Below are 18,528 nucleotides of genomic sequence, written 5' to 3' on the forward strand. Positions count from 1 at the left end.
TTTTCTATTTGATTCAACCATATTCAATTGGGTTACTCAAAAATACAGCACTAAATATTTAACATGACTTAACAGAAATATTTAGAAACAATGCTCCCAATTAATTCATTTTCTTTTCTAAGAAAAATATGGAATATGAATGAGAATTAATCAATACTTATGTTAATAAAAAGATATAACAAATTATAAACTTAAGAGACTCTGCAGTTGCTGGAAATCATGAGGAACACACACAAAATGCTGGAGGAACTCAGCAGGCCAGACAGTATCTGTGGAAATGAATAAACAGTCGATGTTTTGGGCCGAGATCCTTTATCAGGTTTGGAGAGGAAGGGAGCAGAGGCCAGAATAAGAAGTTTGAGGAAGGAGAATGAGTACAAGCTGGTAGGTAACAAGTGGAACAAGGTCGGTAGGTGGGGTGGGTGGAGGAAGGGGGATGAAGTAAGTAGCTGGGAGGTTATGGATGGAAGAGGTAAAGGGCTGAAGAAGGAGGAATCTGATGGGAGAGAACAGTGGCACATGAGTGAATGGGAAGGAGGCCACCAGAGGGAGATAATGGACAGTTAAGAAGAGAAAAAGTTAAGAGGGAGCCACAATGGGGAATGGACAAAACAAGAGAAGGGGAATGGGGAAGAATTTACCAGAAGCAATAGAAATATAACAAAGGGTTATTTTGGATACATCAATATTAATGCATGGATGGTTATTCAGACAATCTACTATCTGTATATTTTGATCAACTCTAACCTGTTTTAACCAGTTCTTTGATGAGCTCTTCCTTCATGCGAATGTTGATAGCAAGCTCTCTTATTTTCTGCTTAGAATGAGCCACATCCATGTCTACAGACTTCAATTTCTTCATGTTTAATACTTGACTTTGACGCAAGCGCTCAGTCTCAGAGGAGGAATTCTTCTGTGAGACTGCACATTCACATAAAAACAGAAACATGAAATTGGACTATAATTTACACCAAACATAACTGGCAAAGTTAATTCAATGCTAGAACAATTCTCACGTACAATATTCGAACCTCAACTAAGCTGTGTGGAGGAAGGTACTTTGGCACTTCCCTTGAAATAAAGAGAATATGGGGAAGAGGCGTAATCTTCTACCTTTGCACACTTCAGTCAACAACAAAAACATTTCATGACAAAAATCTGGGAATTTGCTGCTTGGAACATAACATCAGAAATGTGAGGCAATTCAGCTTTCAAAGCTGTTTCACCATTCAATTCATGATGATCTGTATATAGCTCCATTTATTAATATTTGTGGTATGTATTCCTTGATTTCCTTATCTAATAAATATTTATTATTTTCATTGCTGAAAAATTGACCTGTTGTAGTACAGTAGCCATCTCAGAATTTACAAAACTGGAGTGGAAGCAAATCATTCTGGTCTCCAACGTATTGCCCAATAAGAAAAAGAAAGAAATCATTCCCTGAACCATAAAGTTCAAATACTAAAGAACGCAGACATAAAATAATGAGGATGCAAGGTAAATTTTTTATTATATTTCGCAAAGAGTGATTATCATCAAAATCGCACTGTCTATGAGTGAGGTAAAACATAATCAATCAGGGCTTTCAAAAAGATAAATACTCCAGGAAGAAAATCATTTGCAGGACTACGGGGAAAGGTAAGGAAATGAGAATAGTATAATACAATGGGCGAATGGCCTCTTGAGTTGTAACAAGTCTAAGATTCTGTTAAAGATTTGATTACTGTTTTACCTATGCATTAGGTAGACGGCTAAAGAGCATTATTTTACGTCACCCACAAGTATCTTTAAATACATTTTCAAACTTTATGCTATCTCCCTACCCTTTTAGCTAACAAAGTTTAACACTACAATTCTGTATTTTAGGGCTAAAGTGTATCAATATAAATTACACAAAAAATGATTCAAATGAATAACTGTACTCAGCATCATAAATTACACAAAATACCAAATCTTTAAATATGGTGTTGCTGACTATCAGTCTAAAACTAACTGTCCTTGTATTTATAAGTAAAATAACTTGAAGTGTCTATTTTCATTTAAAAGAACACAAAAGCTTGCCAATTGCAAAATAATTCTGAATGCATAAACATCAAGTAAATAAGAGATTCCTGTATATTTCCTTTATTGCTTCCCTATTCTTGATATTGAATTAACATTAGAACAGTCAACAAATAAAAACATGGCAAAAAAAAAAAGCTGGTGCAGCAAAGTAAGCAGAAATTCATTCTGTTACTAAATTTTAATAATGATATAATTAATTTTTTCTAGCTCAAATTGTATTTCTTTTGTTATTCCATTTTTCACTTGCAATTTTTTGAAATTCCTCATTAATAAATGCACTAATTTTTTCCGCCGACTATCCATATACCTTTCTGTGACTCAAAGTCAGTTCCATTGTCATCTTGTCCTAGACTGGTCACATGGAAGTCTTTTTTAAATGACTTCATGTCACTCATCATACAGGCTTGCTTCTGAGTCCAAGTCTGATTTATTGAATGTCTAAAATGGAAGAAAATATCAATATAATAGAATTAAAATTCAAACAGAATTATTTTAGGTATAAGCACAAATCAGTTTTATTTCCCGATCATTTTTGTTATGGTATGGTATAAGTGAACAACTGTATTAGTTAATTCTATACCACAGAAAGATGTGTAAAGTTCAGAAAATTTATGTGCCTTGTTTTAGTGGAAATCAAATTGCCGATTGAGCAAACTGTTCCATTTTGACAACAAAAGATCTCAATTGATGAGTTGTGAGAAAGGAGTGACAATTAGAGACTGATGAGGAAACTTATTTCTGAGTTAAATTCACTTCAATCCTTTCCATTTCTATTCATTTTAAGTATTAATCCTTTTTGTCTCCAAGGAAATGAACACTGCTCTCAAGCTAAAGCCAGGTGGACCGTTACATTCCAGCATAACACTCACCTTGTCATCATATGCTAAAATTCTTTCCTTGAGAAGAACAAATGCACATTGTAAACACGAATTTGTTAAAAAATTATGTCCACCAATGTTCAAAGATTATAATAAAAATATCTATTAAAGCAATACACAATGGAAACCCTGAAGGAGAAGTTTATGTTCGAAGCATAAAGTAAATTTGGTCCAAACTATATTCATTTTAAGTTTCTGCAGTCCCCCCACCCCGCCCAACCTCAATGGGTTTCTGCTCAAATTCATTTCCATATAGCCAGACACAGAATACAACCTGAAAGAGTTTAATCAGACAATTTTAAAACAATTGCTGGCAAGTGTTCAATGTGAAAATATAGGAATTAGCACAGGATTTTTAAGTACTACAAAGTTCTAATGTGCATGGCATTCAAAGCAGGTTAGAATTAGCAATTCTTGGCTTTGTATGTAAATTCCCTCAAAACAAATCAATAAGCTTCAAGACCTTGGCCTCTATACCTGTTGTGCAGTTGGATCCTCAATTTCCTAACTTGCAGACCCCAGTCAGTTTGGATTGGCAACAACATCTCTTCCACAAACTTAATTAGCACAGGTGCATCACAAGGCTGCATGCTTAACACCCTGCTCTACTCGCTTTGTACCTGTGACTGTGAGGTTATGCACAGCTCCGATGCCTTATTTAATGACACCACTGTCATTAATTGAATCAAAGGTAAAGATGAATCAGCATGTAGGAAAGAAATTGAAAATCTGGCAGAGTGGTGCCCCAACAAAGACTTGTTCATTAATGTCAGCAAAACCAAGAAGCTCATTATTGACTTCAGGAGGAGGAAACAAGAAGTCCATTAGCCAGTCTCATTGGGGGAAATCAGAGGTGGAGAGGGTCAGCAACTTTAAATTCCTCGTTGTTACCATTTCAGAAGATCTGTTCTGGGAACAGCATGTAAGTACCATTACAAACAAAACACGACAGAGCCTCTACTTAGAAGTTTGCAAAGGTTTGGCAACATCTAAAACACTGACAAACTTCTATAGATGTGAGGTGGGGAGTCTATTGACTGATTGCATCACAGCCTAGTATGGAAACAACAAACCCTTGAATAGAAATTCTACAAAAAGTAGTGGATAAGGCCCAGTCCATCATGGGTAAAGACTTCCCCACTATTGAACACATCTACAAGAAATGCTGATACCAGAAAGTAATATCCATCATTAAGGACCCCCATCATCCAGAGTATGCTCTCTTCTCATTACTTCCATTAGGAAGCAGTTAGAGGAACCTCAGGACCCATACCACCAAGTTCAGGAATAGTTAATACCCCTCAACTATCAGGCTTTTGAACCAGAGGAGATAACTCTATTCAACTGTACTCGTCTCATCAATGAATTGTTCACACAACCTATGGACTCATTTTCAAGGACTCTTCATCTCATGTTCTTGATATTTTCTGTTTGTTTGCTTGTTTATTTATTTACTTATTCAGTATTTGCACAGTTTGTTGTCTTTTGCATATTAGTCGTTTGGCTGTCCTGTTGGGTGAGGTCTTTCTTTGATTCTATTATGTTTCTTGAATATACTGTCATTGCCCGCAAGAAAATGTATCTTAGGGTCATAAGTAGTGATATCTACTTTGACAATAAATTTACTTTGAACTTTGATATATGTCCACAAAATACATGCCAGTGCTTTCCACTCCAATTTCCATTACTACAGACAGGAAAATAGAATCAGTGAGTTCTGAGCACGAGTATGAAGGATAATAGTGAAAGGACAATGGAGAAAAGTGGGGAAAAGACTATGACATGAGAGAGCTGATACAGAAAAGATTAGTAAGGTGGGGAAAGGACCATGGGGAGAGATGATCATTGAACAAGGAGCGAATTGGGCTTTAAAGAAAAGTTCTGGTAGCTGGGTAAAGATCACTGCAAAAAATATGTTAATGGATTGGGTGGAGAGGGTTTCAGAACAGATCCAAGTTACTCTAAATGCAGGAGAAGGGTATGCAGTTGGTGGGAAAGAAGTCATGAATTTTGGAACTCTCTTCCGCAAAGAGGAATGGAAGTGATTTTGACATATCTTACAGGTAGTGCAATAGATTCTTGATAAGCCAAAGATGTGGTAGGTGATTGGAAAATAGACAAAACTATGGAATATGAACAAGAATATGAGGTTCTTTACCATAAATTAACAGAAGAAGAAGAAGAAGAAGAAGAAGAAGAAGAAGAAGAAGAAGAAGAAAGAAGAAGAAGAGAAGAAGAAGAAGAAGAAGAAGAAGAAGAAGAAGAAGAAGAAAGAAGAAGAAGAAGAAGAAGAAGAAGAAGAAGAAGAAGAAGAAGAAGAAGAAGAAGAAGAAGAAGAAGAAGAAGAAGAAGAAGAAGAAGAAGAAGAAGAAGAAGAAGAAGAAGAAGAAGAAGAAGAAGAAGAAGAAGAAGAAGAAGAAGAAGAAGAAGAAGAAGAAGAAGAAGAAGAAGAAGAAGAAGAAGAAGAAGAAGAAGAAGAAGAAGAAGAAGAAGAAGAAGAAGAAGAAGAAGAAGAAGAAGAAGAAGAAGAAGAAGAAGAAGAAGAAGAAGAAGAAGAAGAAGAAGAAGAAGAAGAGAAGAAGAAGAGAGAAGAAGAAGAAGAAGAAAAGAAGAAGAAGAAGAAGAAGAAGAAGAAGAAGAAGAAGAAGAAGAAGAAGAAGAAGAAGAAGAAGAAGAAGAAGAAGAAGAAGAAGAAGAAAAATGCTAATGCAGATCATATTAAATGCCAGTGCAGGATCAAGGAACTGATTAGCCGGCATCCGTTTCCTGATTTGTATGTTTCCTATGTAATATTGTGAAGAACATTAACAACACATTGGAAAACAGAAATATCTTAAGGAAATGTATTCCATCCTGCTGGAATCTTTACTGCAGAGCTCCCCAGTAGGTTCAAGTGCTTTAAGAAAACAGGGCCAACTTCAATCTGCAGGAAAAAGTCTGTTGTTACAGCTGAAACTCATGACAATCAAGTACCACATAATCCAAGTCTGATAAAAAAAACAGAATTTTTGGAAGCACATAACGTGGACGAGGATTTCCTGACTGCTTTAAGTGATCAGATTTAAGGTAAATTTCAATTCCATAGCATAAAAAACATAATTTCTAGTAAATCTTTAGAAAAATTCTTAACATAAAAATTTATTGAATGTACTTAAGATTGTTAACTGTGTATAATTTAAATATTACATTTCAAAATTTACCACAAAAATTAAGCTTTAAAAAAAATGCTGTTAATTCCTCATCCAAAGTAACTCAATCTTAAATGTTGAGAGCATAAACAGAACTATTCTCTCTATACATTGGGATTGGGTGATTGGGTGTTCATCAATTTTTATATAATGCATCAAAAGGTTTAAAATTTAAAATTTATCACATTTTCTAGTTCTTAATTAAGGCTATCAAAGATTATGGGGTGAAGGCACGTTAGGAGGGATAATATATAAGCGATAGTGGACTATTGCTTTTGAAAATTCCTTCCTTCAAGAATGCCACGAACAAAATCTTTGAATATTTCGAAGCCAAAATAGATACATTCAATGATAAAGGGGTGAATGTTCTCAGTATTTATTGTTTATTTATTATTATTATTACCCTTTGTGTTTCTTTTTGTATTTGTACATTTTGATGTCTTTTGCACATTGGTTGTTTGTCCATGTGACATCTAGAGAAGAGGAATGCTAGTGTGAGAATGCTGTTCTTGGACTACAGTTCAGCATTCAACACCATAATTCCCTCCAGGCTCAACAAGAAGCTCAGAGACCTCAGCCTTCACCCTGCCTTGTGTAGCTGGATCCTGGAATTCCTGTCAGATTGCCAGCAGGTGGTAAGAGTGGGCTCCCTCACCTCTGCCCCTCAATACAGGAGCCCCTCAGGGCTGTGCACTAGGCCCCCTCCTTTATTCTCTATTTGCCCATGACTGTGTCTCCACCCATAGCTCCAATCTGCTAATTAAATTTGCAGATGATACTGCATTGATTGGCCTTATCACAAATAATAATGAGGCAGCCTACAGAGAAGAAGACATCATCCCAACACAATGGTTTCAAGAAAACAACCTATCCCTCAATGTCGCAAAAAAATGGAGCTGGTTGTGGACTACAGGAGGAATGAAGAAAGGCTAACCCCTATTGACATCAATGGATCTGGGGTTGAGAGGGTGAACAGCTTTAAGTTTCTTGGCATAAACATCACCGAGGATCTCATGTGGTCTGTACATACCGGCTGCGCGATGAAAAAGCCACAATAGCACCTCTTTCATCTCAGACGGTTGAAAAAGTTTGGTGTGGACCCCCAAATCCTAAGAACTTTCTATAGGGGCACAATTGAGAGCATCCTGACTGGCTGCATCACTAGCTGGTATGGGAACTGTACTTTCCTCAATCACAGGACTCTGCAGAGAATGGTGCAGACAACCTAGTGCATCTGTAAATGTGAACTTTCCACTATTCAGGACATTTACAAAGACAGTTATTTAAAAAGGGCCTGAAGGATCATTGGGGACCTGAGTCACCCCAACCACAAACTATTCCAGCTGCTACCATCTGGGAAATGGTACCACAGCATAAAAGCTAGGACCAACAGACTGCGGGACAGCTTCTTCCACCAGGCCATCAGATTGCTTAACTCATGCTGACACAACTGTATTTTTATGTTATAATGACTATCCTGTTGTACATACTATTTAATATAAATTACTATAAATCGCATATTGCACATTTAGACGGAGATGTAACGTAAAGATTTTTACTCCTCATGTATATGAAGGATGTATTTAATAAAGTCAATTCAATTCAATCCACTTCATTCTGTTGGGTGCAATCTTTCATTGATTCTATTGTGTTTTTTGTATTTACTGTGAATGCGCCAAGTAAATTAATCCCAGGGTTGTATATAGTGACATATTTGAACTTTGATAATACATTTAATTTGAAATTTGAATTTTGAATGATTATTAAGAGTATTGAGGTGAAGTTGAGGCTTCTATCAGATCAGCCATGATCTTGTTGAATAGCAAAGGCATGAAGCAAATGAAAACCATGCACAAAAGGAAGGAAAGTTACTTCAATTGCAAGATCAATCCCTGACAGTTTTGTACCTGGAGTGTTGTGCATTAGCATTTTCTTTCTTCTTTTCTTCCTTATTGCCATTATCAACAGGTAATTTATGGTGGAGGACCTCATCCTGCTCTTCAAATTTCTCCATTAACTTCTGAGTGCGTGTTCGAAACTCTGCCATCACCCTTTCAAGAGCATATGAAGGTGGGCTTGTGTGCACCTGTCCAACAATAATCATCTTTTCAGCTACATTTCTTTGCAAATTGTATTTATTTTGCAAGTTCTAAAGCCTAAAATGCCTCTCAAAAGTAAATTAAAAATAATAACTAGCCTTTTAACTCTTTCCCATTGACTAGGGTTCTAAAAACTCCATCCTTGTGAAGTTAACAATTGTACCGTGAATTCTATATTTCTGCAAATACTCTTTACTACACTAGGAAAATCCAAGTGATTGGATACTGCTTGACAGAACCCCCTAATTAACAGGCAAAGGTGACCTCAAAGTCCAGTTGCTTGCCATTTTAATTCATCATTCTTCCACACTAATCTCTTTAGCCTTTGATCAAATTCCAACAAAGCTCAATACAAGTTAAAGAAATAGCTTATCTTCCAATACATACATTACAGACTTCAAGATTCAAAACACAGAATTTCAGATCATTAGCAGTTCCAGAATTAAACATAAGGCACAGTTTTGTTTTTGCTCTTTTCTCATTTGTTATCCATATTTCATTTCATTTATGTCCTTCTATCTACACCTCTTCCAGACTTCTGATGAAGAATCTCTAACCTAAACTGTTCCCTATGTTTCTCTTCTCACAGATGCACCCTGACCTTCTGAGTATTCCAGCATTTTGACAGACAGACAGACATACTTCATTGATCTCGAGGGAAATTGGGTTTCGTTACAGTTGCACCAACCAAGAATAGTGTAGAAATATAGCAATATAAAACCATAAATAATTAAATAATAATAAGTAAAGTATGCCAAGTGGAAATTCATGTTTTTGTTATTCATTAGCCTTTACCACTCTCTTTCAGCTGGCACCACAATCTCATGTCATTCATTCCACCCTGTTTGCCACCGTATCATAAATCTTTTTCTTCTATCCCTTCCCTTTTCTCTGCAACTTTAAACTTTTCAACATTGGTTGATTGCATGCTGATAGTGCAGAATACTTATGCTTTCTAACCAAAATACAAACAAGATATGATCTCCATAAAACTATCAGACGACACTAAGAGACAGCACCTGTCCAAAATAGAGTCCCAGTCCTGCCGTCAATTATGGCAGGGCTTACTTACTGTAATGGGTTACAAAATGTGCTCAAACAACATGTCTGACAACAGCACATCCCATCCTGAAGGGTTTAACATATTTGAAACAGAAGGGAACAGGTGAGTCACCACCTATCCCTGACAGTCTCCAGTGCACCGAATCTACAATCATGGTCGTGGACTTAAGATCAGTCTTCCAGAGGGAGAACCTGCATAAAGCATCAGGCCTGGATGGTGCTCCTGTTTGTGTACTTTGATCCTGTGCAGATCAGCTGGCAGGGATACTTGCAGACATTTTTAACTTCCCCCTGCTTCAGGCTGTGGTTCCCTCTTGCTGTAAGAAGACCACTATCATCCCAAGAAAAACAAAGTAACATGCCTTAATGACTACTACCAAGTGGCTCTGACATCTACCATCATGAAGTGCTTTCAGAGGCTGGTCAGAGCATGTATCAGTTCCAGCCTTCCAGAAAACCTTGACCCACAGCAATGTGCCATGGCCCTACATTCATTCCTGGAGCATCTGAACAGACTACTGTTTATTGACTCAATTCTGCCTTCAATACTATTATTCAAAGAAACTCACTACCAAACTCCTGACCCTGGGAGTCAATGCCTCCCTCTGCAACTGGATCCTTGACTTTCTGACCAACAGATTGCAATCAGTAAGGACAGGCAGCAACACCCACGCCATGATTGTTCTAAACACTGCAGCTCCACACTCATGACCGCATGGCAGATTCTGTTCTAACTCCATCTACAAGTTGCAGATGGTACCACCGTAGTGGGCCTCATCTCAAATAATAATGAGTTAGAGTACAGGAAAGAGATAGGGCGCTTAATGGTGGTGTGGTAACAACCTTTCCCTCAATGTCAACAAAACCTGATACTTGACTATAGAAAGGAGGGCATGCTCCTGTATACATCAACTGTGTTGTAGTTGAGAGGGGCTGAGAGTTTCAAATTCCTAACTGTGAACATCACCTAAAGCCAATTACGTAGATATCACAACCAAGAAAGTTCACTAGTGCCTCTACTTCCTTATGAAGCTAAAGCAATTTAGCATGCCCCCATCAACTCTTACCCATTTTTATTTCTGCACATTGAAAGCATTCTATGTGGATGCATAATAGCTTGGTGTGGCAACTGTTCTGCACGTGACCACAAGAAACTGCAGAGAGTTCTGGATGCAGTTCAGCCCATGATGGGAACCAGCATCCTCTCTGTGGACTTTGTCTACACTTCTTGTTACCCTTGTATTATCAAAGACCCCAGCCACACAGAACATTCTCCCTTCTCTCTCCCATTGGGCAGAAGATACAAAAGCCTGAAAACACATAAGGCCAGGCTCAAGGACAGCTTCTATCCTACTATTATCAGATTCCTGAATGGACCTCAATGTATGATAAGATGGACGCCTGACTTAGAATCTACTCATGATCTGTATAAACTGTATGCAAGACATGCTTTTCACTGCATCTTGCTACATGTGACAATAATAAGCCAGTAGCAATACCAATATCAAGCACCTATTGATGAAGCATATTTCTCTATTGACTTATCAGTCTGGTAGATTACTAGGGCAACATTTCAGTTTTGTTGTACATAATGAGAATTACAACAGTGGCATGACTGGAGGATAGTGAACTTTTTTCTTAACATACCAACATGAAGCTGCTTTGTATTAGCATTATTTGCAACTTGTGATGTGAACCTCCACCCAGTTTTTCCAGTAACCTAACTGACAGTTCTTTAAAGAACAGCTCGAGGTTGCAGAAAAAAAAACTTTTAGACACGTAACATTACATAGAGAAACAGAATTTATTCTCAGGATTCTGGGGAACAATGCCAATCTAAGATTACAATATTTTCCTTTCTATTCCATTCTCTGGATTTGAACTCCCGTCAACTGCCCCCATCTCCACCCATCTCTATTCAATATTTACAAAACTAAATAGCAATTTGGTCAGGTATTCACCAAGGTTTAGTAATGAGGTCCAGCAATATCTCTAAGTTTAGCCAATTGTCAAGTTTATCAGAGATTATGAATATTTCTGAATGCTCTTTCCTCTGAGAAAATCTCTATATTGCAGTATTCCCAACAGTTCAAATCTGTCCATTATTAAAATACAGACATGGGACTAATTTTCACTTGTAACAGGGTTAGCTAATAGTTAACAACAAATCAGCCTTTCATCGTCTCATTTTCCTGGTTTTTTTACCCCATTGGAATTCATTTAAAGAAACACTGATTAAGATTAAATAACAATTGACAGATGGTGCATAGCTATCAGATTATCAACACAAATGTATGAAAGTGATTAACAAATCTTTGTATTTTGTATCATATTTGAATAACATTATCAGACAAAATCATATGAAAATCCTGAAATATTATTTTATGAATAAATATTACCTTTCTGGAGCGCGCAATCGATTCAGTTTGATGAGACTGCATTATACTGAAAGACTTCATATGAATATTTGATAATGGCACAGTATGAGGTCTTCTTGCTGCAGTCACAGCTAAAGATGTTTCATTTGAATAGCTGCTATGATGTGAAAACTTGTCAGATTTAAGGACCTGTAATTCTTTCTGGAGTTGATCAATAATAAGCTGTTGTTCAACCATTTTATCATTCTGTAAAGTGAAATTTAAAAAGTGAAACATTCATGTCCCAAGATTTCATGATTAATATTTTTGCTAAGCTTTTAGGTATCTACACCAAATATTGTTTCTTAATTGATATATCAGATGTTCTCATACATTGTATAGGCACTTCTTTCTCATTTATAGCTAAGTAGGAAATTACTTGTTCTCTACTCACTTTGTCACCCTTTCACTTATATATGCTTAATAACAACATGTCCTAAATAGAGCAATTTGGGTACAATACATAAATTATTAATTTCTGTTAGCCTATAAGTAAAGCATGCACATGAAAATGTTAACATATTGTAAGTGCAGAATATTGAACACTGGCCAGAAAATTGGGAAACAGGCAACAAATGATTGCCGGCACTCTTCTTTGACTTGGGTGGCAAATACATATTTACCAATATAGATCAATTTTTGTTGACTTGCTGGTAACAACAATCTTAAATGTTGAGGACCTTGTAGGACAACAGGTATTTCTATGAAATGATACTATCACATAGGAGAGCAAGAACAACCCTTGTTCATGCAACAACTAAAAAATAACTTGATACTAAACTAGCCAGGCTCTTTGGCTTAGCTGATTATCAAAACAATGCTAAATTATGCATGTTTCTGGATGTTTATTTTATTGAGAATCATTCAGAACATTGGCGCAATTAAAACATTGAAAAAATAAACATTTGATTAATCTCAGTGAATTTTAAACTGTTTTGTCCCTTGCAGACATTCTTCCAAATCTCTCAGACATCTATTGGACAGATTTGCAGCAGACTGACACATTTGCACTGGACACCCATGAAGTGTTCAATTGGGAGTGTAGGCAGAAAATCATTAGTGAAGAATCCCAGTTGATTTGAGGCTTCCATGCTCTCTTAGGAGTCCTAAGCTGGTGGGACTCAGGATGGTAAATTTAAATAATTTGCTGACATTGAGTCATACTGCACAGAAACAGGCTCTTTGGACCTTCTAATCCATGACAAAAACATTTAAACTGCCTACTCCCAATGACCTGCACTGGGACCATAGCCCTCCATATCCATACTATCCACGTACCTATCAAACTTCTCTTAAATGTTGAAATTGAGCACGCATGGACCACTTGTGTTGGCAGCTCATTCCACACTCTCATGATCCTCTGAATGAAGAAGTTTCCCCTTATACTCCCCTTAAACCATGACCTCTGGTTGTAGTTCTACCCAACCTCAGTGGAAAAAGACTTCTTGCATTTACCCTATCTATACCCCTCATAATTTTGTATATATTTCTCATTGACTTCATGCCTTTCCTTTATTCTTAATACTTTTCCTTGACTCTAATTAACTGGCTGTAAATAACAATGTTAATTAATCATATGCCAATTAATTTGTTGCAGTTTTAATTGTTGGCTATAAAGGTACTGTATAAATGTATACAGTTTTGATCTTTCTCGAATATTTTTTAATACACAATGTAACAAAGAGCAATACTGTACTGAAGTCCCTTTGCAGTTTTCCAAAACAGATGTTGCTCTCTTAGGCAAAGAAATAATGATCTGTATCAATATGTATTTGGCCCATTTGGCCCTTGAAAGCCACCTGCAGTTGTAATTACCTTTTGCGGTCACACAGTTCCAAGTGCCCTCAAAGCCTTACTGCTGTGGCCAAGCTATGAGATATGGCAATCCATATGTAGGTTCTAAGTCACCGACATAGAAAACAAAGACACTACTTTCAGACTATCTTGAAGACCTTCTGATAAATCATGCTATCAAGTTGGTCTGCTCTACAATATCTAAATGTCTCTGACATAGTACAGAACAGTATAGCACAGAATCAGAGTTTTCAGCCCACAATGTAGTGGCAAACTAATTAAACTAATGATGCCTAATTAAACTAATCCCTTCTGCCTGCACATGGTCCATATTGTTCCATTCTCTGCATATTCATACACCTACCAGTCTTTGTGTAAAATAACTTGCCTCACACATCTCCTTTGAATTATTTACCTCTCAGTGACCTCTACTATTAGACATTTTGACCCTCGGAAAAATATACTGGCTGTCTACTCCATCTATGCCTCTCATGATTTTATGAATTTCTATCAGGTCTTGTCCTAGTCTCCACTGCTCTAATTATGGCATGCTTTTAAAAATATTCATAAATCCTATCCCCAAGAATCCTCTCCAACAGCTGGTCTGGAATTTGGAGAATTATCCCCATTCCCCTATTAGCTAGTTAACAGTCCTCCAGGGCCCTGCCTGTTCCTAGAATGGACATGAAGAACTTGGCCAAGGCCCAGCAGTCTCATCTCTTGCCATTCCCAATAACCTGAGGTGTAAGTTTATCAGGCTCTATTCTTCTAGAAACCCAACACCATATCTTTCTTAATCTCAAAATACCCTAACATGTTATCATGCTCCACAATGATCTCGCTATCTTTCATGTCCTTTTCCTTTGCGAATACTGATGCAAAGTATCAATACCAATGCAAAGTAAAGTACTGGTGATAGATATTTGCAAAACACCTACATTCTTAAAAATTCAAGTTACTGTACATGTAACATGCAAATTACTGTAAATTCAAGTTATTGTACATGTAAACAATTTACATTATTCCTATTAATGTAAATTAATAGAAATAGCTCAGCACATCACAGTGATTCTGAGCTTAATGATACATCTAAAATTAGTGGTGAGAGAGATTGCGAAGCTTTTTAAAAGCTACAGAGAGCAACAAGAAGAATCATAGGGAGGGAAAGGATGAAATATGAAAGCAAACTAGCAAATTATATTAAAGTGGATAGTAAAACTTTTTCAAGTATGTGAAAAATGAAAGAGAGATGAGAGTGGGTATAAGACCACTAGAAAATGAGGCTGGAGAAAAAATAACAGAGGACAAGGAGATGGCAGTTGAACTAAATGAGTATTTTGCATCAATTTTAACTGTGGAAGACACTAGTAGTGTGCCAGATGTTGAAGGGTGCGAGGGAAGAGAAGTGAGTGCAGTTACTATTACAAGGGAGAAGGTGCTCAAAAAGCTGAAAGACCTAAGGGTACATAAGTCATCTGAACCAGATGAACTGTACCCTAGGGTTCTGAGAGAGGTAGTGGTAAAGACTGCGGAGCCATTAGTAATGAACTTTCAAAAATCATTAGACTCTGGCATGGTACAAGAGAACTGGAAAATTGCAAATGTCACTCCACTCCTTAAGAAAGGAGGAAATTATAGACCAGCTAGCCTCACCTCAGTGGTTGGAAAGATGTTGGAGTCAATTGTTAAGGGTGATGCTATAGAGTACTTAGTGACACAGTACAAGATAGGACAAAGTCAGCATGGTTTTCTTAAGGAAAAATCTTGCCGGAAAAACCTGTTGGTATTCTTTGAGATTACAAGTTGGACAGATAAAGGGGATGCAATGGATGTTGTATATTTGAATTTTCATAAGTCCTTTGACAAGGTGCCACAAATGAGGCTGCTTACCAAGTTAAGAGTCCATGGTATTATAGGAAAGTTACTGGCATGTTTAGAGCATTGGCAGATTGGTAGGAGGCAGTGAGTGGTGTTATGCCCGCAGCCCCCTCCTTTGTGAGAATCGCAAGAGCACTAGTGGGTTGGGTCAGTGGACCCAGGAAATGAGAGAGAGACGTGCTGAATGCCTTGTTCCCCGGCGATGCAAAATAACGCGACATTGGCCATTGTCTCTCGGAGACACTTTTGTGGATTGGGGACTATGCTACGTGCAAGCCCTCGGGCAAAGTGGGCTGGGTGACGGGGAGAGATCGCATCATCATCTCAACCTGATTGACATCTACAACCCTGCAAGTCAGGATAAAAGAGGGGCTGTAGGAACAGCCCCCTCAGACGCACCAAAAGAAACGCTAGCGATCCCATAATCCCGAAGCCATTTGAAGGAAGCCACGTGCGTTCGGTTCCTTTGCCTGGGAACCAGTGGCTGGTACCACGGAAAATGATTTTTGAACTAACAACGGGGAACCAACTCCCCCGACTCAACAGATTGGCCTCATCAAAAGACCCGGGCAAGTTTAAGACTGTCTCTCTCTACAACCCAAAAAGCTGCATCTTGAATGACAATTGACTTTTAGTTTTCCATCGGACAATACAGTAACCCCTAGACAAACGATAGAGCTATTTCTTATGGATGATTATGATTATACCCGCGCGTTTAGATTGAGTATTGACGACGTATATTATCTGAATGTTTGTATTAATCTTATTTTTGTGCCCCTTTATAAATAAAGACTTTTAAAAATAGTACCATCAGACTTCAACGGACCTCTCTATCTTTGCTGGTAAGTGACCCAGTTACGGGGTACGTAACAGTGGGAATAAAAAGATCCTTTTCAGAATGGCTGCCAGTGACTAGTAGTGTTCCACAGTGGTCAGTGTTGGGACTGCTTCTTTTTATGCTATATATCAATGATTTAGATGAAGGAACAGATGGCTTTGTTGCCAAGTTTCCAGATGATACAAAGATTGGTGGAGGGGCAGGTAGTATTGAGGAAACAGATAGGCTGCAGAAGGATTTAGACAGATTAGGAGAATAGGTAAGAAAGTGGCAAAGGAAATACAATGTTGGAAAATGCATGGTCACGCATTTTGGTAGTAGAAATAAATGTACAGACTATTTTCTAAATGGGGTGAAAATCCAAATATCAGAGTTGCAAGGGGACTTGGGGGTCCTTGTGCAGAACACCCTAAAGGTCAACTTGCAGGTAGAGTCAGTGGTGAGGAAGGCAAATGCAATATTTGTGTTCATTTCAAGAGGTCTAGAATACAAGAGCAAGGATGTGATGCTAAGGTTTTATAAGGCACTGATGAGTCCTTACTTTGAGTATTGTGAACAGTTTTGGGCTCTTCATCTAAGAAAAAATATGTTGGCATAGGAAAGGGTTCAGAGAAGATTCACAAGGATGATTCTGGGAATGAAAGGGTTATCATACGAGGAACATTTGTTAGCTTTGGGTCTGTACTAGCTAGAATTTAGAAGGATGAGGGGGGGATTCGATTGAAACCTTTTGAATGTCGGAAGGCCTAGACAGAGTAGGTGTGGAAAGGATCTTTCCCATGCTGGGGGAGTCTAGGACAAATGGAAACAGCCTCAGGTTAGAGGGGTGTCCATTTAAATCAGAGATGTGAAGAAATTTCTTTAGCTAGAGGGTGGTGAATTTGTGGAATTTGTTACCACAGGCAGCTGCAGACGCTAGGTCGTTGGATATTTAAGGCAGAGATGGATAGGTTCTTGATTGAACATGGCATCAAAGGTTACAGGGAGAAGGCCGGGGGTGAGGTTGAGGAGGGGGGAAAGGAATCAGCCATGATTGAATGGTAGAACAGACTTGATGGGCCAAATTGCCTAATTCTGCTCCTATGTCTTATGGTCTTGAATAGGGATGAAGTCTAAGGTTTGAAAGATATAACAGCATCACACCTCTAGCATATTCTCTACTTGTGCACTGCAGCCAGCACAAGTTAAATAACAAAGAAAACTACTTAACAACAAAATACAGTTGAGGAAGAAATCTACAGCTACAATGGAACTTTATTTCTGCAGTCTTTCGTCAATGATTTTTAACATCATGCTCATATTCTGGTATAAATACTTGAAGTATAGGATCTTTGGATATGAAATATCTGCTAAAAAGGCCCTCCAATCAATTTTGTTTGTTTTATTGCTTTAATGTTATAATGCAAGCCAATTTTTTGCATAATGTCATATTTGGACATGCAATTTTAATTGCATATTTATTTGGGGGAAAGTGGTGGTTACAATCATAATGATAAATTTGGACTGGAATGTTTCAATTACAAAATGTTAACATTAGTTTAAATATATATATGGAGTGATATTAATCCTAGTGCAACATTTGCTTAGAGCATTGCTGAAAAAACTACTTTACTTTACCTTATTGTCATCAAACAATTGATACTAGAGCGTACAACCATCACAGCAAAATTTGATTCTGCGCTTCGCGCTCCCTGAAGTACAAATCAAAGTAAATATAATAAAAAATTAAATTATAAATCATAATTAGAAAATAGAAAAGGGAAAGTAAGGTAGTGCAAGTCAGGAACAGATATTTGAAAGGTACGGCCCAGATCCGGGTCAGGATCCGTTCAGCAGTCTTATCACAGTTGGAGAGAAGCTGTTCCCAAATCTGGCCGTACGAATCTTCAAGCTCTTGAACCTTCTCCCAGATGGAAGAGGGACAAAAAGTGTGTTGGCTGGGTGGATCATGTCCTTGATTATCCTGGCAGCACTGCTCCGACAGCATGCGGTGTAAAGTGAGTCCAAGGATGGAAGATTGGTTTGTGTGATGTGTTGGGCTATGTTCACGATCTTCTGCAGCTTCTTCTGGTCTTGGACAGGACAACTTCCATACCAGGTTGTAATGCACCCTAGAGGAATGCTTTCTACGGTGCATCTATAAAAATTAGTGAGGGTTTTAGGGGACAGGCCAAATTTCTTCAGCTTTCTCAGGAAGTAAAGGCGCTGATTGGCCTTTTTGGCAGTGGACTCTGCTTGGTTGGACCAAGTCAGGTCATTTGTGATATTCACCCGGAGGAACTTAAAGCTTTTGACCTGTTCCACCTG

General features: G+C 37.8%; 1 protein-coding gene across 3 annotated transcripts in view; it reads right to left on the reverse strand.

Annotated features, from left to right (window-relative positions):
• LOC140741055 (kinesin-like protein KIF27) overlaps nucleotides 1–18,528 on the reverse strand; it is a 59,492-nt gene that overhangs the window by 16,916 nt on the left and 24,048 nt on the right. For all 3 annotated transcript variants that reach the window (XM_073070732.1, XM_073070749.1, XM_073070742.1), the window contains 4 exons: nucleotides 11,694–11,918; nucleotides 8,041–8,219; nucleotides 2,375–2,505; nucleotides 748–921 (listed from right to left, as the gene is read on the reverse strand). In XM_073070732.1, the coding sequence (XP_072926833.1) occupies nucleotides 748–921; nucleotides 2,375–2,505; nucleotides 8,041–8,219; nucleotides 11,694–11,918 (709 nt within the window). The remainder of the gene's footprint in view (nucleotides 1–747; nucleotides 922–2,374; nucleotides 2,506–8,040; nucleotides 8,220–11,693; nucleotides 11,919–18,528) is intronic.

This window comes from Hemitrygon akajei, chromosome 2 (genome assembly GCF_048418815.1).
Source record: "Hemitrygon akajei chromosome 2, sHemAka1.3, whole genome shotgun sequence".
Taxonomy (NCBI): domain Eukaryota; kingdom Metazoa; phylum Chordata; class Chondrichthyes; order Myliobatiformes; family Dasyatidae; genus Hemitrygon; species Hemitrygon akajei.